Source organism: Pezoporus flaviventris, unplaced genomic scaffold, assembly GCF_033815535.1.
Source record: "Pezoporus flaviventris isolate CSIRO_AGI_PZ_B2104156 unplaced genomic scaffold, CSIRO_AGI_Pfla_v1 ptg000006l, whole genome shotgun sequence".
NCBI classification, from domain to species: Eukaryota; Metazoa; Chordata; class Aves; order Psittaciformes; family Psittacidae; genus Pezoporus; species Pezoporus flaviventris.
The window spans coordinates 8,205,534-8,229,821 of record NW_026892554.1 but is presented as its reverse complement, the minus strand read 5'-3'; the positions used below and the strand labels follow the sequence as shown (position 1 = coordinate 8,229,821).

Below are 24,288 nucleotides of genomic sequence, written 5' to 3'. Positions count from 1 at the left end.
TACTTTTTAGTGTTCTCCATCAGGTTCCAGAGGAGCGCCTTTTGTGTGCTCCATCCATCGCAGCAGAGATGCTGGCCTGGGGCATAGCATGCTTGCTGCTCTGTGCTGGTCAGGTAGCATTGGAAACATGACCTGATTTTGTTTTGTTGGTTGGGGAAAAAGGTATTAAAGGGTTTATTACTGAGGGCTCTGGGGGTGTGAGCGTGACTGGGTCAGGCAGGTCTGAGCTATAGGCCAGGGCTGTGCTTTCAGCTTCTGAATTAGAGAGTTTAAACCTCACCATAGGTGTTCTACGTCTCCCCATCACTCTCAGAGTGAGCTGGTAGGGGGAAAACAGGCTGAAAGACCACAGGTTTGGTGCAGAGCTTTAAGCTCCCTGAGATGATGCAGCACCTAGGGATGAAGGCAGCATGGTGCCATGCCACACTGCTGCTGAGCTCAGGCCTCTCCCCACATTGCCTTACTGGATATGGTGCTTTTTGTCAGCAGAGCTGGCTAGAAGTCTGTTCCCCATGGAAAAGGAATTCCTGCAGCCCCAAAGCTGTACCTCGATATGCTCTGCCATTGTCCGCAGCTCCCAGCCTGCCTCCTGCAACATGTCCCATGCTCACTGACCCTCAAACCAGCCCCTTGTTCCCCCAGCCATAAGATCAGTGGCTGCTTTGTGATCTGGCTCGTAAAGGGCTATTGATAAGGCATAGACTTACGCTCACACGTGTGATCCTACTGTTCTCTGAGCTCTTTCCCTGGGCAGCTGTTGGAGGAGAGAATCCCAGGGCAGGAACAAGGGAAGGTGACATCTCTGAGCGATACCACAGCAGTGACCAACCCCTCAGCTCCTCCTTTACCCATGTGTCCCCAGCACTGCACCCACAAACCCCTCCTGCCCTAAAGGCAGCATCTTCAGCAGGTCATGATCCCCATGGCCCCCTGGCATCCGCCATCCAGCTCAGGGCAGAATGTATGGTGCCTGTGTCAGGGTCCCCTTGCCATGCATGGGGGTGAGCCTGGCACCCAGGCTGACTGCACAGTGGGATGCAGTCACAGCCGAGTGGGAATAGGGTTCTCCCCAGGGGCTTCCTTGTGTTGTGCCTGCAGCAAACCCTTCCTGAGTATCCAACACATCCGTGGAGCAGGGACCAAGGGGTACTCGAGTCAGGCCACCCCACTCCATCCAGCTCATCCTTTGCATCCCCCTTTGGGGCCAGCTCCCCAGGGAGGATGGAGCGTACCAGGAATTGTGGCTCTTCCTCTCCTATGCAGACAGTCACGATGGTTAAGTGGCTTGTTTTTCATTAGGAAAAGGCTGTTGCTAGGCCACCCTGGTCCCCAGCATTGGTCGGGAAGGGGTTTTGCAGCCAATCCGGAAGGCTGTGCTGGCGGTTCTGCACATATGCACACATGCACACGCACACCCCTCCTGCAGCCGAAGTGCTAAGCGGCTGCCAGATGTGCCTATTCATCTCCACATCACACCTATTCGCTTCTCCTGGCCAAGCAGGTTATTAAGGCTCCTGAGCTTTTAATTGTTAGCTGGCTGTGAGTTTTCTGCCTTCTAATTCAGGCTCGAGTTTTAGAGCAGAGAGTGATGGTGAGTGGAGGTACTGATGGGGTGCAGGGAGGCTGGTTATTCCCTGCACTACAACCAGTTCGGTCTCTGATGAGTCACCTGAGCAAAGCCTCTGGTGTCCGCATGCAAACAAGGTGAATGGTCCCTCTGGATCCCCACAGCGAGGGGACAGACTGCCCCAAGTTAGGGACTTGCTGCAGGCTGGTATTAGGTACCAGCATTGTTCTACCCCAAGACATTTGGGGTTTATGTGGGGCTTCAACCACATGTATTGTGATAACCAGAGCCAGCAGCAAAGCAAACTAGGTGCTTAATATAAGGATGATGCTCTAAGCAGTAGTGCATGTGCAAATAGCCCCCAGCAGCTGGGATCAGTGTTGGACCATGCCAGGAGCTGGTGATGCAGGGCAGGAGGGTCAAACACATCTCCTGGTACAGCTGTTGTGTTACGGTGTTATCTCAAGCACCCTATGGGTGTCTGACACCCACCCAGCAGAAGCAGAGCTCTGCGTGCACGGGTAAGGCAGGGTGTGAGCAGAGCCTAGGGTGGGAGCAGGATGGGAGCATGCATCCATTCACTTTTCCAGCTACTGATAGGAACAGACACCAAAACATGTGGAAAACCATGAACAATCCACATGAAACCCAGTTTCTGAGTGTCCCACATGAAAACCCCCTTGTAGCAGGAAGGAAGCTCAATAAAAGCAAGGGACAGCATTGAATTCCCATCTGCTGCTCAAGGAGAAGCTGTTGCTAGACAGAAGTAGAAGCCGTCGCCATCGGCTCCCATTGGCTCAGCTCTACTCGAATAATGGGCTTATCAGTTACCTGCTCTTGCAGCTGGCTGGGGAAAAAAAAACCTCATTTGACAATGTTTTCCCTCTGATAAAAAAAGCCCATTGCTGGATTCGTGGGTTTGGGTTAATCATTACCAAGGGTTGGGGAGATAACGGACCAGGTTTCTCCTGATTCTCCCATAATCAGGACATACAGCGTAAATGGTGAGCCAGCCCCATGCTCCTTTGCCCACCTAAGGATGCTCAGCTTCCCAGCATGAGTGATGGACCAGGGAGAAGGTTGGCTGCTCTCAGCCATAGCCCGTAGGTGAATATTCAGAGCCACCTGTGAGAATCCTGATTAGTTCTTAAAGAGCTCATTGGGTGCAAACAGGGGAATGTGGCTGTTCAGGTTATTCCGAGCAAACATCATTTCATTGGCAGGAAGCAGACTGACACTACCCCTCATCATCTGTCCATCCATCCATCCATCCATCCATCCATCCATCCATCCATCCATCCATCCAGGGGTTTGCTCATCAGTAGCCCTGCTGTGGGGGACTGCAGTGCACAATGTCAGGGGTTTTCCAGCCCCTCAGATCCCATATAAACAGGGATTGACTCCCCAGATTTATTTCAGCTGACCCAAGAGCTGGTGACCATGGCACAGAAGCAAAGCTTGCAGAGCATGAGAGCACCAACGAGCAGCTGCCTTTGGGTGCCTTGAAATTCACCCTTAAAACAGAGGGGGTATTTAAACAGAGGGGTTAAATCAGTGTGGTGGCAATGGGAACAATCTCTCAGAGGCAGCCTGGGGCTTTTCAAGCATCTCATTCCACTGTGCAAGCCCAGGAGCTCCATCAAGGGAGAAAGCTGCCCTGGCTCACAGGGGATGAGTGCTTGGAGCCCAGCCCAGGTTTCCTTTTGGAAGCAGGTCTCCTGGAGTGTTTGGATGGTCAAGACTTCAGAAATGAGGTGGGGTTTGTCCTCAGTCACACCTTCCCTTTTGGCTGGCTGACGGCAAGGCAGGCTCAGTCATGGCCTGATAAAGCCTCCTGGCCTTCTGTAGCTTTCTCCAGCCTCACCCCAACATCCATGTCACATCGAGCCACTGATGATGGCTCAGGGCAAGTCAGTGCTACGTGGTGGCAACACAGGGTGGGTTGGGGGGACATCAAGGGGGACTCAGATGGAGCTGTGGGGTGCCCTGTACAAGCTCCCTATATACATACCCCCAAGGGGGTGCACTGATAGTAAAGCATCCCTCTGCTGCGCTCTTCCTCTGGGTTTGTTTTCCCAGGAGCAGAAGACAGTGCCTTGGGATGCCACCATGTTCTGATGGCAGGTCTGCTGAGCTTTCACCTTTCCTACAGCTCTGCTTCCCTCCTGCCACCCAGGGAGAGGTGAAACCAGAAGAGATGAGGAAAGAGAGAAACCTGTGCCAGCTCTGCTCCTCCTGCACACCCTGGCCTCACGTCCCTCCCATACCCCACCAGGTCCTGCTGGCATTGCACGGCATCGTGCTGGGGCTTGCACAGGGGGTGGTGGTGTGTTTTGCAGCCTGTTGGATCAGGAATGTGTCTGGAACAAACTGCCACAAGCAGGAGTCAAAGACCTTCCACGGAACCATGTTTCCTACCAGGTCTGCTGCAGTGCCTGGACCACAAGCTCACAGCGCAGCTGAGGTTACTGCTGTTTCTGTTGCAGGATGGTTGTCCTTGGAGGACAGAGCTTTTCAGACACATCCAACATTGTCTGAAGCATTTCTGAGCCACCACCAGCTTCCCCAGCCGGGCAGGGAGGAGTTAAGATGGGAAGTGCAAGTGTGTCTTACAATGGCACTGATGTGTGCGTCAGGTGTGCCTGCGTCACCCAGCTCCTTGGCCGCTTCCCAAGGCTGGGGCTGAGCTCTCCTTCCCTCCCTATGGATGCTGGGAAAAGCTTGGGAGCGGTCTATCCTGGCCATGGGGGACATAGGCTCCATTTCAATGCTGACTGCTGGACCGTGGCTGTCCAGTGCCTCCCCATATCCAACCCCAAACCCCACTTTGGTGCTCCCACAGATACATTTGTGTACCTACATGTGTCACCCACGGAGCATCACCCTGTCCCCACACTGTTACAGCAGCTCACACTGCAGCTCAGCATCATTCCCACCCACTCCTAACCCCTGCGTGCAGGGGTATGGATGTGCAGGCTGGGCAAATCCCAGTACTGCTTCCCCCTTCAGACTGGGAGCTCCCTGAGCTGGGACAGCCCAGCTGCTGCAGGGTGACACAGCAGGATGCTTCCTCTTACACTGGGCTTTCTGTAAGCTGAGCCTATTCCCTGCTCCTCCAACCTTTGTAGGGATGCCCTCACAGCAGAGGGGACCAGCCCATACCCCAGAGAGCTGCCACCATGGTACACAGGCAGGTTTCCCAACCTCATCCCTGCCCTCTCCCTCCTGGAGAGCTGCTGGATCAGAACACGCAGCATACACAAAGGTTTAGCAAGACCAGTTTTTTATTCAGAATTGGACAATTACGTGAACAGTCCATTTAAATGAAGTGCATCCTATCCTCTTGTCCAGGCTGGATTAGACCCAGACTTCTCAGGCTTCACTGTGCAAAAAGGTGAGGAGGAAACTGGCTCCGAGTTGTTTGCAGCCTTTGGGCATCAGCAAGGCACCTCAGTCCTCCCACAGGAGGACCTGCCCACCATGGAATGCCCCTTCCCAGAGGGCACAGGAGGTGCCCTGGCAGCCACAGCCACCACCGCAGCCATTGCATGCCCACGGGGGCTCCTCTAGGCTCACACCAGGACCCTGCTCATCCCTGAGCACCAAGTGCCAGATGAACACAGCACAGCCACAGTAAGAGGCCTCAGTGGTTTTGGGAGTTGCTGGTGTCCAAGTGTCACTGTTTCTCTGTCGCAGGGCAGGGCTGGGGGTGTCTGAGCTCCCTGTGCAGAGATGGGTACCAGGCAGAACCCATGGGCCACAAGCCCCAGGTAAGGAGATCAGCAGCCGCCTCTATCTTGAACAGGCACCAGGATTGCCTGAACCACATGGAGGAGGCGCTGTCCCTCATCATAAGCTGCTTGCCATCAGGTCTGTGGGCCAGTACTGGTCATCCATGTACTGGTTGCTGTCTGCGGTGGGGTCTGTGATGGGGCTGGGGGGCCGGGGGGGCAGGCTACGGGCCAGCTCCGTCTCCCACTGCACCTCCACCAGTCTGTACAGCTCCATGGCTGTCCGAGCATCCTCCACTGACGAGTGCCCTTTGCAGCCAACCTGAGCAAAGGGGAAAACCAACTCATTAGATATAGGGGATGGCAAAAATCCCACGTCATGTTGTCTGCTTGCTTGGAAGGATACAGGTGCTGGGGGTTTGGAGACAGAAAAGGTTTGATGCAGCCATGGAGATGCAGGAATCTCTTAAGCACTTTTTGAGGGCACAGGTCCTCTCCCTGCTTATCTGGTCAGTTTGTGAGGTCCTGCACTCCCCCACCCTGATCCAGCCAGGAGCACAACATGAACAAGGTTCATCTCCATCTCCCAGAGAGCACCCACGGAGATGAGGGCCCAGGCTGACCACACAGGATGCTTCCATCTCCAGGTTCCTGGTGCTTACCTGGATCTTTTTGTGGAGCAGGTGCCTGGCCAAGGTCTTGAGTGAGACACTGGCCCTGCCAGGCAGCCCTGCCCTCTCGTTCAGCAGTGGGATCTGGCTGGTGTCCCGGGTCCTGTCTTTGGGGTGGAAGTACTTCAGGGCTTGGAAGTCATTGTGGATGGCGTGTCCTACCACAACCTTGTCTTTCAAGATCTTCAGGATCTGGAAGCATCAGAAAGGGTCAGACAGGCAGCGCAGCTGAGGAAACACTCCCAACAATTAAGCACGAAATTAACCATTTTGCATTCAATTCAATTCCTTCACTTCTAGTTTTTAAGGTTCCCAGAATGGAGCAGTAACAAGCAAACCAACCCACCACAAAGGCTTGTGCCTCAGAGCAGCTTGGCTCAGACCACCAAACAGCTTAAGGTGTATCTGGCAGGTAACACACAGAGTTTTAATTTCTCTTCCTCCTCACCTCCGCCTGGGCAGCCTTGAAGGGAATCGCTCTCTTCATGTGCTGCCTGGTGATGCCGCTCCAGCGTGTCCGGTAATCCACGATGGGGAGCTCCGGCTGGACGTACTTGTCATAGATGACATCCCCCTCGTAGCTCACCACAGAGCACCGCGCCAGCTCGCTCAGCCTGCCCTGAGGACCGGTACCCACCATCTCACAGTCGATGGCCACGTACTTGCTCGGGCGCAGGAGCGGGGAGGACGTCCGCACCTTCTTGGAGCTGCCATTCCCCTGGGACAGCAGCACGGAGTGGTGCCTGGCGATGCTGTCCGGAGAGGCGGATGGGGGCAGGGATGTGGAGACAGCCTGTTCTGGCTTGGGGACCTTCCCACAGTGCGGTGCTGTGGTGCCATCCACCTTGGTGAGCATGCTGTGTGCCTCCAGCCCTGCCATGGGGGTCTGGCTGCCCGGGTGCTTGGGGGGGCTCAGCAGCCCCTTCTGCTCCAGTAGTGCCCGGCGCTCCATGAACCGCTGGTGCTTACGGCTCTTCTTCTTGCTGCGACCCTCGGGGGGCCGAGCGTGGCCCCCTGCAGCGGGGCCATGGGTGCTGCGTGGGGTGGGTGCCGTGGCCTTTGGGGTGGGCAGCAGCGGGATCATCTGCCCTTTGCCAGGAGGCATCCCTGCTGGATGTGCACAGGGGGGTATGAGCGACATTGCAGCTCCCATACCCCTGTCAAATAAGACCCACACACCATCACCCCCCCTACGGTGTGGGCTGGCATACGGAGTTCAAGCAGGAGCTATGGAGCAGCGGGAACACAGACACGTTGTCACATCCTGTCCCCACGCCCTTGCCTCACTGCCTGGGCCCTGCCTGCCCCATTCCGGATCCCGGGGCCATGCACACCCCCTCCTCGGTCCGCAGCCCCCTGCCCACCCCACTACACACCCCTTAAGGCCCTGTCTGCCTCACTCCCGGCCTCAGCCCTCTGCCCACCCCATTCCCGGCCTCAGCCCTCTGCCCGCCCCATTCCCGACCCCTGCCCACCCCATTGCTCGCCCCACTGCCCGTCCCACGCCCCATTTCCGACCCCGGTCTCCCTCCGGGACGCACCGGGCCCGGTCCCGCTCCCACGTGTCCCGTCCGGAAGCAGCCGTGCTCACATGCCCGGGCAAGTCCCGGCGTGGCCACGCCCTTCACGTCTCCCATTGGCTGAGCGGCGGATGATTTGCATACAAGGGGGCGTGGCGGTGCCGCTTAAGGAGCCCCGGTTACAGCGCGGGGAGGGTTGGTTGCGCATCTGGGGCTCCACATCTGGTGATGCACATCTGGTTCTCGCATCCCGGACCTGAGCGCTGCTCAAGGCTTCCACCTCTGGCCCTGGAGGGAAGGGCCCCTGCTGGGTGGTGGGTTTGGGGTGGGGTGGATGCTCACCGGGGAACCCAGCACCAATATACTGTGGTGTCGCTGTGTGTTTGCTGGGGTATACTGCTGACCCAGTTAAGTCGTGCTCAGGCAGCCAAAAAGGCCGGTGGCATCCTGGGTTGTATCAGAAATAGCGTGGCCAGGAGGATCAGGGCAGTGATTACCCTGTGCTCCGCACTGGTGAGGGTGCAGCTTGAATCCTCTGTTCAGTTTCGGACTCATTGCTATCAGAGAGACATCGAGGTGCTGGAGCGGGTCCAGAGAAGGGCAACGAAGCTGGTCGAGGGCCTGGAGTACAAGTGTGATGAGGACCAGCTGAGAGAACTGGGGAGGGTTTAGTGTGGAGAAGGCTGGGGTGGGACCTTATTGCTCGCTACAACTACCTGAAAGGAGGTTGTAGTGAGGTGGCGTTGGTCTCTTCTCCAGAATAATAAGCGATAGGACAAGAGGAAACAGCCTCAAGCTTCACCAGGGAAGGTTTAGGCTGGATGTTAGGAAAAACTTCTTCACTGAAAGGGTGGTCAGGCATAGAAACAGGCTGCCCAGGGCAGTGCTGGAGTCACTGTCCCTTGAAGTGTTCAAACATCATGAGATGGGGCCCTCAGTGGAGTGGGTTAATGGTGGACTTGGCAGTCCTGGGGTAATGGTTGGGCTTGATGAGCTTGAAGCTCTTTTCCGACCTGGTTGATTCTATGATTCTATGACCCTGTGGACATCCTTTCTGCTAGCAACACCTGCTGGCTAGGGTAGCACCACTCCTTGGGGTGTGCTGAGGCCTTGGAGCTTGGGGTTTGCCCCCTCCAGGCTCTCCCATGGTGCTCTGTGGGGGCAGCTCTGGCTGGGACATGGGTGCAGATGGGGTTTCAGACCAGCCCCTCGTTGCTTCACTCTCAAGACTCACAAAAGCAACAGCTGAGGTGGTCAGAAGTGCAGGGCCACGGCAGCCCCAGCCACCAGCTTGTCCCCGTGCCTCCAGCATGGCGAAGAGGCCGTGCGCCCTAGGGCAGACTGTGACTTGTTGTGGTGGGATGAGCCATACAACAACAAAATCACTAGTCTTCCAGAGGGAGCCAGGCACCACGTCGTCCCTCGGGGCCCTGTGCTGAGCATCCCCTCTCCCTGCCACTGAAGGGGGGGGGGGGGGTGTGTGCAGGGAAGCAGGACAAGTGTTTTCATGCTCCATCATTCCCCCTTTTCACCACCCATCAGCTGCTTCAGCCTAGGCAGAAAGAAATGGCTTAGATCACCCTGTGATTTATATTTTCCTATTCCTTTAATGTTTTTCTTCAGGCTAGTAAGCCTCTTCCTTAAATCTGTTGCTCTGTGTTTTGCATCTATTGCTTCCGTTCCTGCTGTTCAGCTAATTAATCCCTCCCGTAATGAGAGTCCTTCAAGTGTCCCACAATACCTTGCTAGGGAGCCCTGGCAGGTCTCTGTATAGGAATTTATACCTTTTTCTGGTATTTTTGATGAAACTGGGCATTCCAGCTCTTGAGGATGTAATGATGTAAACCTCATTGGAGGTTCCTGGGCCTCTTTGCCCCATTTTTCACCCCTTTTCAAGGTGTGAGTGACTGTCACCACACGAATGGGAGCAAACTCAAGCTCTGGTGTGAGGGAGATGGGCTTGCATTGCTGGTGGCATTTCTCTGCCAGCTCTGAGGAGGTGGCATTGCTGGCTGCTCTTCTCCCTCACACCCTGCAGTGGGACAGGAAGTTCAAGTGCCTGGACCATTCAGTGCTTCTTGGTTGGTAGCTTCTCCCCAGGCACACTTGTTGCACTCATGGGTCTGGTCACTCTTGGTTTGTCCACAACTGACCCATCTATCTCCTCCCAGCTTTGCTTGTAACTCCTTTCTTCCCAGGCTGCATGTTTAGCAAGAGACAAAAGATTCTTTTTGGCAGGACAAAGCTGTGCCCTTATGGTTCCTTGACAGGAGAAATTATGGGCACATAGCGGGGAAAGGAGAAGCTTTTACCCATTTCCCAAGGCCATGGTAGCCCAAGGAAACAGTGGTGTCATTTTTCTTCCTTACCCCAGACTCAAGGATGGAGGTGGGAAAGAGAATAGCTTTGAATGGGTCCATCAGTGTGCCATGGCCTCCTCCGATCCCACCCTCTGCATTGTCAATAGACAGTTCTCACATGGTAGAGGGCTCTCCCTTTGGCGGAAGCCTGGTGCTGGACAGTGATGCCACTCATCCCCAAAGGGTCCTGTGTCCTCTCTGGGGATAGAGGTTTTGTCAGCAGATGGTTGAAATCCTGTTTCAGATGTGGCAGATGAGCCGAGAGCTGAGACGAAGCCAGAGCCCGGGAGAGGTTTCTGTGGTGTTTGCACAATTTGAAATAATGATGAAATCTGTAAAACTCTGGGCAGAGCACGACTACAATAACAGGCTAAATTTGTCAGATGAATAATTTACTAGAAGCAATTGGCCTTGCTCCAAGCGAGACGAGCACCAGGCTGATCTCAGGCTGAGCAGCCCGGCTGGATCTGTCCTGGGAGCTGGTCCCTCTCCAGCCACCTCGTCATTGATCCTGCAATAGAAACAGGTCTCCAGCCAAGGTGCCTGTCCCCAGGTCATCGCTGCTGGGGCTACAGAGCATCCTGCATTGCTCCCCTCAAGAAGGAGTCTGTGGTTTGGTTTCAATGCACTGCTTTGCAGAGCAGAGTGGTGGCAGTGGGTGTCTGTTGCCAGCTCCAGGCTCATGGGCTCACCCATCCTCTGCCTCTTCCCCTTCTCTAACCACTTCCCTGTCCTTAACCAGGCGGGTGTAGGAGCAGACACATGGTGACATTTGGGATGGGGAGGGAGATGCAGTCCCAGCGCAGGGAGGAGATGGAGGCTGCAGCCACGACAGCCAATTAACGTGATCATGCTGATGAATGCGGATCAGTGATTCCAGGTAAGCTCCCTGCGAGCAGTGCTGCGGGTGAGCCGAGGCTCCTGCACACCCTGGAGCCCGGCAGTGATCCCCAACAATGCCAGCACGTTCCTGCTGTGACTCTAAACCACTTCATTTCCCAGTCCCAGCCTGGACATGGCTTATTTTGTCTCCTATTACTGCTGGTCTTTGCAGGACTGGTTGCACCTCCTGGACCTCTCTGCTCCTGCCCTACCCTGGTGTGAATGAGGACCTCAAGGATAAATTTACCCATAGAAGGCAGCAAGGCCCCAGCTTTGCCTCAATAGGTAATGAGGGTCCACTTCACCATCCTGGGCTCTGCAGGCTGCATGGTGCCTCCTCATCACCCACCCCACCAGAGCTCTCCTGAGCTGTTCCCATCACTCCAAATAGGCTTGTGGCAGTGCTGGTTTATGTCCACCAGCATCTAGAAGATCAGATAGGAGCTACAGAAGTAGGTCAGGGCTGTGACCAGTCCTTTGCTTGACCTGGTTTCCTTTAGAGAAATAAAGACTTATGAAGGGAGCACCTGGGAACACCATGACCATCGTTTGGTGCAAGGGACCAGGCAGCTGGTGCTGCCTGGCTGCTGTTGTCACCAGCATGAGGACATCAGAACAGACAGGCACCATGTCGCTTCCTGGCCTTTGCCATGATGCGGCTCAGAGCTCTGCAGCCCTCTTGATCCATAGCAGAGGTCCAGCACAGGGCTCCCTGCAGGACCTTCTCCTTTGCCATGCCTCAGTCCCCTCTGAAGAGGGCAAAGTAGTCCTTCCTTCAACACTCAGCCAGTCTTTGGCTCCTCTGCTGAGGGGAGCTGGCCTGGGACTGGGCATGTGTTTCAGCTCAACCACTTTAAACCTGAAGGGCTGCAAGGCAAGATGTCCAACATCAGCCACAGACACCAAGGGTTTCTGCAGCTCCCATTAGCAAGGACCTTCGGAAAGAAGTGAGGAGCATCCGTAGGGTGTCAGTCAATGAGTGCTTTCCTCATTCCTGCTTTACACATGATTCAGCTGTAGCTGGTCTTGTGAGTTCCTCATCCTGAGCCCACTTGCGCAAAACCTCTGGGAGAACACCCCCATCCTGGCTAAGGACAGGGACGGACTCAGTGTAACAGCACCCACCCAGCTTTGAAGCCTTCTCAGTGCTGGAAACTCCTGTTTGGAAGGCAAAAAAACCTTTTCCTTTCCCTTCTGACACCTCCTCCACCACTCTGTGGGAACTGCCTGCATCCCTCCTCCTCAACCACAGCCTGGTGGGTGCTGATGCTCCGGGGATGCTGCTGGGGATAAGGAAGGCTGCTCCCAAAGCAGGAGATGAGGGCTGCTGCTGCCGCCGCACATCTCTCTTCTCACTCCCTGTTTTCTGGCTCGCCCCCAGGAGAGCAGTGAGCAATTATGGGCCATGCGGAAGCTTCATTATCGCCCTGTCGTGGCCTCGTTTGACGAGATGTTTTATTGCCAAACTTATTAAAAGTGAAACGTGCGGTTTCTGCGCAGCAATTTCCTGTCTGCAGCGATAAGCAGGGCTGTGCCCGCTGTGTAATAAACAGTTATTTTTATGTACGGCTCTGTCTGGGGCTATGAAGAGGAGAGAGGGCCTGGCTCGTGTTAATTGCGATGGTTGATGAGATCTATTCCGGGAGCAATGCGGGAGGAGGTTCGTGCCCTCCCCCTGCCATCACTGCGGCAGAGGTGGCCTCAAGTGGCTTCATGCTTTGGGTGCAGGGTGTCCTCCCTGCAATGCATTGAGGGGGTTTAGTCCAAAACCCACTTGAAACTCCCTTGACACCCCTTTGCCTGCCTCATCTCCACCCTTCATCACAGCTGGGCCTGCTCACATCCCCACAGTGTGAAACTCCATCCTCTACAAGGGATGTCCTCCTGTGATATGGCCCCAAACCCCATTCAGCCTCCCCAAATCCTCCCATCAGCCTGAGAACCACCGCATCTACAGCAGCATTTGGAGGCAATGCTGGTGTGCAAAGCCCATGTCACTGTCCCTCCTTGGGTGCCTGCAGCAGGCAAGTGCTGGAGAAGAGATAAATAATAACAGCAATAAATTCCAAAGGCAAACTAATGTCACAGCAAACCCGTGTCGCTGCTGGGCTGGGACCAGCAAAAATCTGATGGGTATCAGCAAAGCTGATAAAAATGGTTTCATTTTGTCAGAAACGAACTGCCCTCGTTAGGTGTGCAGTCTGTATTTGGGTTTAATTGTATCTTTTTAATGTGTTTCAAAAGGAAACAGCTTTTTTAAATGCACCATGTCAACACTGCATTTCCATAAACCCTGATTGCTTTCTTTTCCCCCTACCCCATACCTGGCCAAGGCTTTTTGTTGAACTCCACCTGAAACTGCATAACTTTTCCCAATAAAGCATCTGTCAGAAAAATTCCTCTTGGCTCTGGGAGACCTCGTAGTTATTTGTCAGCACTCAAAAACCCTGTTGGGCATTTCCCATCTGACTTCTTTTCTTAACAGCAGCTTTATTGGTCTGGGAATTAACGGCGGCAGATGCGATACTTGCTATTCATTGCAGTCATCCCAAATGCCACTCATCTCAGCAGGCCACAGCTCTGCAAAGCAAAAACCCTTCTCTTTTCTCTCATCCACCTCCTTTTTTTTTTTTTTTTTTGGCAACCACGGGGTATTTTACCCTAAATTTGCTCCCTGCATCCTCCCAGTCCTGCAGCGCACACCGTTAACCCCAGGCTTGGAGCCACATCGGATCCCCGCATCCCATCCCCATCCCCATCCCAGCCTCTCGCTGGGTGAAGACCCCTCTGTCGCCCTCGTTAATCTGTCTTGCAGCGTGTGTCACGGGCTGACGTGTAATTAGAGCTCCTGAAGCCTGTCTCATGCTGTAATTGCCATGACAGGGGCCACAGCATATCCGCTTGTTAATTAGTAAACCACAATATCCCGGGGGCACGTTGAGAGCTGCCTTAATTGTATTTCAGCTGGAACAGAGGGATAATTACCCGGTGGGAGCGATGCCACTTTTTAATTCCTCCGAAAAAAAAAAAAAGAAAAAAGGGAAAAAAAGAAAGAAATCCCCAAATTGAGCTCCTGTTCCACTCGGTGGCCACTGCCTCGGCCACCCAGGGGACTGGGTTTGTCCCTGCGTTGAAGGGGAATGCCTGTGGAGCTCAGGATGCCAAGAGATTTACACAGGGACACGCTCTTGGTCCATCCTTCAAACCAGCGGTCGTGGAGATGCGCCGGCTCTGAGGGTGATTCCTGTGTCCCTGCACATGGAACTCCACCAGAACCCCTGTTTGCAGATGCAGGTTGGTTTGCTGGGAGTCCTGTTTGCTGGGGAGCACATCCTGGATGGTGGGCAGCCCCTGGGCATCACCACCAGCAACAGCCTGTGTCCAGGGAGGAGAGAGCCAAAGCCTCCAGGCTTCCCATGGGACAGAGGGGCTGAAGTCCCCTTGAAATGCAAGTGTGAGTTGCAGGGAGGAGGCTGTGGATCTGCCAGGAGTGTTCTTGTATTTCACGTCCCCAACACACTCAGAGCACCAGCCTTGGAAGGGATTTCAGTGAGCTTAATGCTGGAGGTCTCTCCTCCTACAAACCCTGCAAAGCATGGCCTCAGCCCGCTTGGCTTTTAAGGACCCTCAAGTGGATCATCTTCCTTCTCAATTCACTTCCTGGCAAAACCTCATCTCATCGGGAAACCAGGAGTCTGGGGCCTGGTTAAAAGCTTTTCCCTCCACAGGAATTATGCCCCTGAAGGGTATGAGTGTGCCTGTGTCTCTCATACTGGTCATGGGGAACTGCAAAGCTTTGGTGTGAGATGACGGAGATGCTAAAGCTCAGCATCACCCTATTACGGGCACCACAGGTTCCAGAGCCCCTCTGTACAGTGCCGCAGGGGAGCTATTGGGTGGTCCAGGATCCTGGGGGAAGGTTAACCTGGGAAGAGACGCACAACATCCATCCCTTTTCCTATGCTTCTCCCTGAACCGACACTAAGAGCTCGGCCACCATCATCCCTGCAGATTCCTGCTGTTCAAAAGATCATATAATGGACAACTGGCCCTCGGGAGCTGGTTTGTGAATTGGTTTAAATAGCAGGCCAGGCTCTCTCTTGGGAAGCTACATGAAGGTCAGCCTTGAAGAAAAGATCAGTGCAGCGGCTGCAAGCATTAGCAAAAAGAAATAACCGAAGCAAAGAGCCTTGAACATAATTACAGCCCTAAGAGCTGCGGTGGGAACTCGGTGACCTGAAGCCATCTCCTGGACTTTAGTGCAATCAACAGATTGACACTGCTGGGTCCTGCAGGCTGGTTTTTGGGAGCCGAGCACCAGGGTTGAATGCCAGAGCAGGCAGAGAAAGCAGCACGGATGCCCATTCCAAAGGCTGGAGCTAGGGAAGTGTCTCAAATGCCATGGAAGAACCAGATGGAGGCAACCACCAGAACGCTCCATGTGTAATTGAGGGCAGCTTCAAGGGTGAGCATAGGTGGCTGCTCACCTCCAGGATGCTCTCCGCTGCTGCCATGCAAGTCAGTGTCATTAGAGCTGGGGATGGAATTTATAGCTGAGTAACCACAACAACTTTACACAAATTAAACAACATACTGCAGGTTAATTAGATTTCTTACCACTGCCTCCATTAACTCAGCCCTGTGGTCTGCTGTCAGAAGTGGATGGAGCCCCTTTGAAATTCACAGGCATTATCCCTGGGAGATGTGGATGGCTAAACCTCTCCCTGGGCAGCCAAACCCACGTGGGCACGGGTGGGAGATGCCACCTTCTCTTCTCGGAAACCCCTTGGTGCAGCAGACAAGACCGAGTGGAGATGCAGTTGTCCTCCACCAACACAGGGGCCGGGCTGGATTTCCCCATCATTTCAAACCCACGCTCTCCAAAGATGATCTTTAAGGAAAACCAGGTATTTTTGCAGCAGTCTCTCTCTCATTATTCCACTGGGTGCCATGTGAATATGAATAAGCACAGAAGACCCCTTCAACAACATCTGAGGACTCGGCTTCATAGTTTTAAACAAATTTCCTTCGAGGGCGTCAGGGCCTGTTTTGTGTTTGCCAGGCAATTATGTGGCTAATGAGGACAGCCACCGTTACACCAGGCGGGATTAGGAAGAATAAGGCTACAAATGTTGCAGTGCTTAAGACAACTGCTAACTAATGGGGGCTTGGAGGACATGCCCCAGGGGTAGGCGGCTCCTCGCAGGGCTCCTGGTGCTGTGTTGAAGGAGCCGGAGCAGGCAGCAGGTAGGTTGGGCAGAACATGAGGGAGGCTTCTGGTCCCTGCTGGTGCCCATGGGAAATGAGAGTATTTGTTGGTAATTAGGAGTATTTAGGGAAAGCCGTGCTGAGTGTGTGACCCTGGAGTTGTCCCACGGAGGCAGAGCCAGACATGGCTCTAATGGAGCAGCAGGCACCAGACCTGCGGGCTCAGCACAATGCATTGAAAAGCAACAGGGGAACTAAGCCTTGCAACTGAGATCACTGAGAAACTGGTGTTTCAGTTGGAGCCTTCCCATCCTGACTCTCTTAAGGTCAGCACGGAGCTTGGTGCAGTGTTTCTGTAGTGAGACCCTGCTCCCCGGATCACCTGGGAGACAGGAGCAGCCAGCAGTGGCTTTCAGATGCCTCCTCCCTGCCACCTCTCCATTGGCTCTCCAGCTTCCCATTCCACCACATGCTGGCTTTCCCAGCAATCCCATCCTGAGAGTCCCACTCTATGGTGCACCACTGTGCCAGTGCTCCCTGCATAAATCACATTCAATGAATTCTTACAACCACAGCATCCCACGAGCTCCACCGGGAGAGTAGCCAGTGTGTCCCTGCCACTGCCCAGGGAGGCTTTGCTTGCTCCCCTTTGAACCTTCCTCCTCCTAAGCTCTTATCCCACATTTCAGTTGCATCTTCTAGAAGACCCTCTTGGCTAAAGCTAACCAGGAGAGGTTCACCTGCAGATGGATGAACACACAGCCATGACCGCAGCAGAGGTCCATCTTTAGACCTGAGCAGGAGACTATCCAGACCAAAGAACTTCAAGATCAAGATGTCAACCACCCTTAAGCCACATTTCTGTGCCGACACTGATTCACCCTCAGCTTGGATGCTGTCACAGAAGGGCGCAATGCTGAGCATCTCATCCTCAGATCCCTCTTCCTCCCCTGTCAGTGCTATCAGGGAGCTCCTGGCTTTCCTCCTTGGTGTGTGGACTCAATCCTCCAAGGCTGGAGGAATTCCCTGTCCTCTCTCAGCCTTCCTGCCACAGAGCACAGGCAGATGGTGAGGTCCCTGCAGAAGGACTTGGGGAGCAGCTGGCTCCTTGCTCTTCCTCACACCCTTTCCGTTCCCATTCTTTTGCCACGTACAGATTCTGCAGCATTTAGTCCCAGTGCTTAGTCTCAGAGACCAGCAGCTCACCCAGTCATGCCAAGGCCGAGCAGCCAAGGAGAAGCACACACGGCTCATGGAGATACCCTAAGCCCTCTTGTTGACTCTGTCCATGCCCAGCCCAGCCCTGTGCTGTTATCACCAGCCACAGACCTCAGCACCCCAAGGACCATGCTTGCCCCTTCCCTGTCCCTGCCATGGTCACCCTGCCTGTCCCTGACACCACCTTTCTGGAAGAAGATGGCACATGTGCTGGAGAGCCTCCCTTGAGCACAGCCACTGAACTGCACTCCTGATGACTAATTTGCACCCTAATTGGTGTGGAAATGAATGCCAGAAAGCGCTGGAATGAAGCTCTCCATCTTGGCTTCCTTCAGGAAAATGGTCTTAATTAAGTGTCTGCCTTGCAAAGAGGGATAATTTCCAGCTACGCCTGTGGCAGGAGAGTTGGAACTAGATGCTCTTTAAGCTCCCTTCCAACCCAAACCATTCTGTGATTCTATGAACCAGGGGTGGAGATTGCGGCTGAGACCAGCATCTTCTCACTGAGTGTACTTGGCTGTTGCAAAGCAGATATGGGGTGCAGGTTCCTCGGACCTTTTCAGAGCACCTTCCCATGCTTATCCACACATTGGGCCCCACCGGCAGCGGGTCCCATCAGAACTGGTTGCATTAATTGCAGAAGGTCATTTCACCAGCCCAGGCCATACTGGCTGTGGTGGGGTTGGTTCCATGCCTCTGATATCCACCGGGATTGCATTATGGTTGTTCAAACTTCATGTCTCTTGTTGATTAACCTTGGGCTTTCCATTGAGGCTTCTCCCTGGTGTATTTGCTCTAGGCAAACAGTCGCATCCTTGCTCGCCATGGCAGCTGGTCTTGGTGATCCCACACATAGAATCATACAATGGTTTGGGCTGGAAAGGACCTTAAGATCATCTAATTCCAACCCCTGTCTGTCAGCCCTTCCTGCCCTGGCCAACGGGATCATGCCAAGAGGGGTTGCACATGGCAAGCAAACTGGATTGGCCTTGTGCTGGTTTGCTGGAGCTCATTGCACCATGCTGGCACTGTGGGAGACACCCTTGAGCCCTGTCACTGGTGGGAAGGGGACCCTGGAGATACAGGCTGCCATGCCGAGCCACTGGACCTGCCTTGAGCGCACGGCTGGCACAGAGATGCCCCAACCTCTTCCCCTTCCCCATGGCCTCACCGTGCACAGCTGTTCCCTTAGAAATAGCTGTTGCCATGGTTTTTCCCAAAGAAAACACATCCCCCCCCCCCATTCCCCACCACCACCACTCCTCACCGCCTTAACCTTGTGACAGCAGTGATGACGCGGCTCCCTGAGAAAGGCCACTTCACGTAACTATGGTAACAATTAGCTTTTCCTTGATTTTACCTCCCGGGGTGGGGGGGATGCTGGGGAGAGGGACCCAGAGATGCTCTCCCAGAGGAGCGGGTGCTTCCCTCGGCCTTGAGCCGGATGCCGCACTTGGACATAGGGATGTCTGCAAATCCCCTGTATCTCAGGTGGTAGGGACAAGCCCCCTGTGTCCTGTATAGTGGATGCCCTAAGCATCTTCTGCTGGCCTCCAGCAGCAGGGAGCAGCAGGGGAGCATCCCTCAAGGCACGGGGAAGGGTGGGAGCATCTGCATCCCTCACACCAGAAACATGGGAAAAGGAGGAAGGGAAGCAGCTGGGTGTGCTGGAGAAGGGTTGGGAGCCAGCCAGGATGGGGCTGGGAGCACGGAGGGGACATCCATAGCCTGGATAAGTGGTCTGCAACGGTGCCTCTGCTCCCAGTAGCGGGTGAGTAAACACGGTGTGAAGCAGCTTCTTGGGTACATCAGAGCCACAGCTGCCGACTGCAGCGACTAAAATAAGCATTTGCCTGCTTTTTATTCCTCCGAGCCCAGCAGAGCCCACTCAGCGCCAGGAGGGGAGCTGGAGTCTATTCTTAGCCCTGCAGGGAAGGGAGTGGGAGTCCCTGCGCTGCCACCGCACAAGGATGGAGGCTGCTGGGTCCCATCTCTTCATGGTCCCCAGGAGCCTGTCCCTACCACAGGTGGGCATCAAGGCAGGAGGGACTGTGCCCCAATGGGGACAAAGTCCTACTTTTTGGCCAAGGAGACAGTGGGAGGGGGGGATGTCCCAGCATCTCTCTCAGCATCACTGTAGGATTCGGCATCCCTAGGGAGCGGCTTCGGCAGGGGTCCCCCCTCTTGTAAAGCTGCTTTTCTGCTTGGGGGAGGGGGAGACCTTGACTCACAGCTCCCATTGCCTCCAGGGATGGGAGGTTTAAAGGGGAGTTAAGGTGTGTGAGCTGAGTCACCCTTTGCCCCATGCTGTGCTGGTATCTGCTTTACCCAGCCCCAGCCATGAGATGCTGCTGCTGCGCATCCCAACGCTTCCCAGCAGTTCCAATGTGTGCCGTAGACCAGGGAGCTACTGTCCACCAGCATCACACCATCCCCACACTGCACTGGGGATCCAGGTCTGAAATGTGGGGAGATTTGGGGTGACCTCCAAACAAGTCTGGGTAAGGAACAGGAACAGTGCGGGGATGAGCACACCATGGCCAACCCAGCGCTCAGTGCTACTCTCCATCCCACCCCTGTGAAGATGAGGGCAGGATGGGGCTCAAGCAGGGATACAGCCGTGCACGGGGGGCTGTGGGGAAGAAGCCCCAGCTCCATAGCAACAGGTCCTTGCCACGTAATGGAGTCCCTTTGCTCGGCCTCTGCAGCAGGCAGCCTTATTCGCATGGCCATAAATAATTCAATTTTCTCATTCACACACATGAATGCTGCGGGCCGGGGCTCCGGGTGTGCTCAGCCTCCATCTGTCCAGGGGGGAAGGGGGAGGCAGGGCCTGATAATAGACTCCAGCATTTGTTTAACATGGATGAGTGTGGCCAGATGGCCTGGGGACAGGAGGTGGGGATGGTGAGGTGGGAGGTGAGGGATGCTCCGGGGTGTTCTTGGCACCCTGAAGCCTCCCTTGGATGAGGAGGGGGACGGGTGTGGGGATGAGCTCTTGTACCTCCAAATCAACTCTGGCAGCTCCAAAACAGCCTTGGAGATGTGGACGTAGGTGAGTGGGTTAGGTGAGCTAGGTCAGCCCTTCCTAGCACTGCACCTTCGGTGCCTTCCTGATAGGGAAGACAGAATGGGAGAAGCACTGCGCTGTGCTGAGGATCACCACCGTCCCTGGTGACACCCCATCTCAGTGCGGGCTGGGAGCAAGGGAGTCTATCAAAGATTGACATCTTTCATACGGAGATGGTGAAGGGGAAAGGGCAAATAGTGCTGCTGCTCACATCCCAAGGGCAGCAGTCCCAAAACAACCCCAGAGAAAAGCTCCCCAGTGATGGTGAGACACTAAGCTCACTAGTGCAATTAGCAGGCTCCGGGACACCCCCTGGCAGGGGCACAGCGGACCTGGCAGGAGAAAACAAGGGAATTAGCAGGGTTAAGAGGCCACGCTGGAAAAGCCTCTGCGTCGCTGCTGAGAAACCAGTGCCTGCTGTGTGCACAGTCTGAGCGGGGATGCTGGACACTGCCTGGTGGCATTGGTTCCTCCCCTTCTCCCCATGGCTTGGGCACAGTCCAGCCCAAAGCGTGACGAGGGTGGGATGAAAGCCACCTTCATCCCCTCTTTGTGTTTGACTGCTCCAGCACACAGTAACAGCCTGAGCCTTGGGTGGGCTTGGAGCCTGATGAGAAAACACAGCCCAGGGAGGAGCCTTGAAGGTGGAATTGGTCACTTTACCTTAACTCTGCCTCTCACAGGGGAAGGATTGGGCTCCTTGCTGATGGATCGAGGTCCCAACCTCATTCCCCACCTGAACAAACCTCTGTTGGAGACCTTATCCCTGCTTATTACAGCAGCAAGCAGGTGCTTAGCCTTGAGCTCAGACACCGTTTGGAATTGGAGCCTACAAAGCCAGCAAAGGGAACTCGGATGCTGCCAGAAGGAGGGTCAGGAGAAGAGCCCGTGCTCTGATGGTGTTATCCATCACCAGCACTGGAAGAGTTTTCCCTGAGGGATCAGGGGGAGGTGGAATCGCCTGCCGGGGGGAGCTGGGAGTGTAACCAGCTTGCGCGCTGGCGTTCCCCAGTGCCGCGACGTATTTGGGTACGACACGTGTGTCTGAATGTATATTTGGGTGTCCTCACACACGGGCATCAGTTCCCTTCTGGTTACGTGTTCTCACAGGATTATGAAGCAGCAAAAGGTGCTCAGGCAGACAGCACATCCCTGGACCACCAGGCACAGCCAGCCGCTACTCTACAACTCCTCCTGTGTGTTGTATGTCTCCTGCCTGCTCCGTGTGTCCATGCACATGGACCAGAGCCAGACGCTACAACCCCGGGTTTATTCAGCTCGACTTTTGGCCCCACTGGAACAACAGGCAGCCCTCATCTGTGCTCATCTAGGACTAAACTGACTCCTGATTTCTGTGGCTGCTGCTCAAGCAGCCACTGCCCCATACACAGTGCAGGGAGGGGATAGGGATGCCCCCCGCCCCAGCAGGTATCAACCACAGGTCTCCAAGCATCCCCTTGGAAACTGGCCATGGAGCAGCCTCCCCAGAGTCCCCCAGGGCAAGGTGGGTCCAGCCAGGGCTGCCCCATCCCATGCTGGAGCCAGAGCTCCCTATTTTGTCCCCAGTGTCCCCCTATGGCAGTGAGGAGGACAAAGACTGAGCATCACAGGGGATTGCAGGCATTCCCCCAGATCTCTCAGGCCATGTGCAGCAAGGTGCGGGTTGTGTCCCTGCACTTCAGCTGCTACCAAGTGGGCAGATGCCAAACCCACCCAGGCAGAGATTTCCACCTATCACACAGTCTGCATTTTGCCTCTTCCACCCCAAAACTGGGCAGCTGCATCCTTGGATCTGCCCAGCTCCTCCAGGATGGACCACACAGTTCCCTTCCCCTCCTGCCCCACTTCCCCCTCATGAAGAGGCAGCCCAGGCTACTAGCCATGAGGTTTACTCTGATTGCCTTGCTCCCACCACAGCCACCCCTGTGGGACCAGCGGCTCTGTAGCTGATGGGAGTTAAGTGGATCCGGATCTTAGGAAGACCCTCAAGGGATGCCCGCTGGGATCCACCAAGGAGTTTGGTGACTTGCTCATTCATTGCTGGATTATGTCCTGTGGGAAGGGACATCACTTTCCTCTTGCCGGGATTATGCACACTCCGGTCCCTACACACACATCTCCACCCTGCTCTTCTCCGAGCCTCTCCCAGGTCCCAGATCCCTTTCCGACCCAGCTCCCTGCCCGCACATCCGAGTGACGCTGAGCAGAGGCACTTACCTGCTGCTCATCCTGTCGGAGCTGGAAGGACAGTGGGACAAAGCCCGGAGGACCGGGCAGAGATGGTCCTTTCCCCCCATCCAAGATGAGGAGCGCTCCTCACCCCTGCCTCTACCTGTTCCTGCAGCATCACCCATGTCTTCCTGGCATCACCTGTATCCCCTCAGGGCTTGGCCGTGGTGGGTTTCAGATACCGGGCATAGTATCAGCAATAAGGGTCTCCTTGATGAGGACCACAACAGGGACAAGGAGATGCCCAAGGCTCTTGCCTGGGGGGTGTCATAGAAGATACCCAGTGGTGAGCACCTTCCAAAGTGGTTTAGGAATGCCAGAAGGGATGAAGAACACTGGAGATCCCCCACATCCCGGTGCTACCCCAGGCAGGAGCATCCCAACCCCTTTATGTGGGTAGGGACCTGCCACCCCAGGGGTTTTGTTGTCTTATCTTCTGGAATGAGCCCAATGTCCTGTTTGGAGGTGTGGGGAAGGTGGCAGCGTCCCAATAGAGGATAGAAGTGACTGATCCCAGCTGGGGATGCCTCGTATGGGGTTTGGATTATGAGGGGATCCCGATGGGCTGCGGCTCCGAACGCCGCTAGCGACGTTCGGAGCCACAGCCCATCGGGATCCCCACTGGGATATGGGATACCACGGAGCGCAGCCTTACCTTGGAAAAGCCTCCATAGAGAAGGGATACAGGACTCAGCTTGGGATGCCCGGGTCCCGGGAGAGAGCCGCAGTGATGAAGGCAAGGGGGGATGCAGGGATAGAGTGGGACTGGATGCGATGGATGTAAGGATGTTGGTCTGGGTCGTCCCTGCTCTCAGGTGAGGAGACAATAGCCGGGGCTCCTGTTGGAGCTGCAGACTGTCTCTTTAAACCCCTCACCAGCCCACAGGTGGCCCTGTCACCATCGTGGTCATCCATGACGTCATCGGAAGGGAGGGAAGGGGAGGAGGAGAAGGATGAAGGAGAAAGGGGGGGGGGGGGGGGAAGAGGAACGCGATTCCCCTCCACAGCAAAAGTCCCCGAGCGCCCATGGCAACAGATTGCAAATGTCACTGCGCATCAGACGGGCTGCACCCCCCCCCATCATCGGGTAACACGGGAGGGGACACCCGGTGTCACCCTACGGTGGGTTACGGTGGGTATAGGGCTGTCACCCCATGGGTGACACGAGGGGGGGGGTGACAAGGCTGTCACCCTGTGATGGGTGTACGGTGGGGTATAGGGCTGGGGGGGCGGGACGACACGCACAGGGGTGTCATCCCGTGGTGGTGGGTGCATTGGGGGGGGGACAGGGCTGTCACGCCATGCACGGAGCTGGCTGTGGGCTAAGCTTATCGAGCTCTTACCATGGGATAGCTTGGACACCCTGCTGCAGTGGGTGATGCTGTCTCTCTGCCTGTCCCCTGTGCTTAGGGGATCCCCATTATCCAGTAGTGGCACCCCTATGTGAGCAACCCAGAAAGATGGGGCACCCCAGTGAGCCCCCACCTCCTGCCCCTGGAGTTCTACCTGCACTGTGCAAAGGCCAGGAGAGTTTTGGGAGGTGTTTGAAGCAGATCTTGCCTTCAAGCAGAGAAATGACAACCCCAAGAACAGGAAACCCATGGACTCTAGACCTGCAGACCCCATTCTGATGGTGGTGATCACATTGGAGCCCCTCAGTCCCACTTCAAAAACAGCCTCTGATGCCAGTTAAAACCAGCGCAGGTTTTAAGGACAGGACCTTTTCATCCCATTTATAAAGCCATGTGTATGTGGTTCCCCATCCAAAACTCTGCAAACATGAACAGAGTCACTGCCCAGTCTTGGGGAAGATCTAAATATGGAATTACATC

The 24,288-nt window shown here is 55.1% G+C and overlaps 1 protein-coding gene across 1 annotated transcript; it reads right to left on the bottom strand.

Annotated features, from left to right (window-relative positions):
* Nucleotides 1-4,833: 4,833 nt before the first annotated feature.
* On the bottom strand, nt 4,834-23,371 carry AEN (apoptosis enhancing nuclease). The gene is given in 5 exon segments (XM_061446756.1): nt 4,834-5,620; nt 5,961-6,161; nt 6,418-7,079; nt 23,112-23,229; nt 23,231-23,371. Coding segments are annotated over 5 exon segments (1,326 nt in total). The 3' UTR covers nt 4,834-5,416.
* Nucleotides 23,372-24,288: the final 917 nt, after the last annotated feature.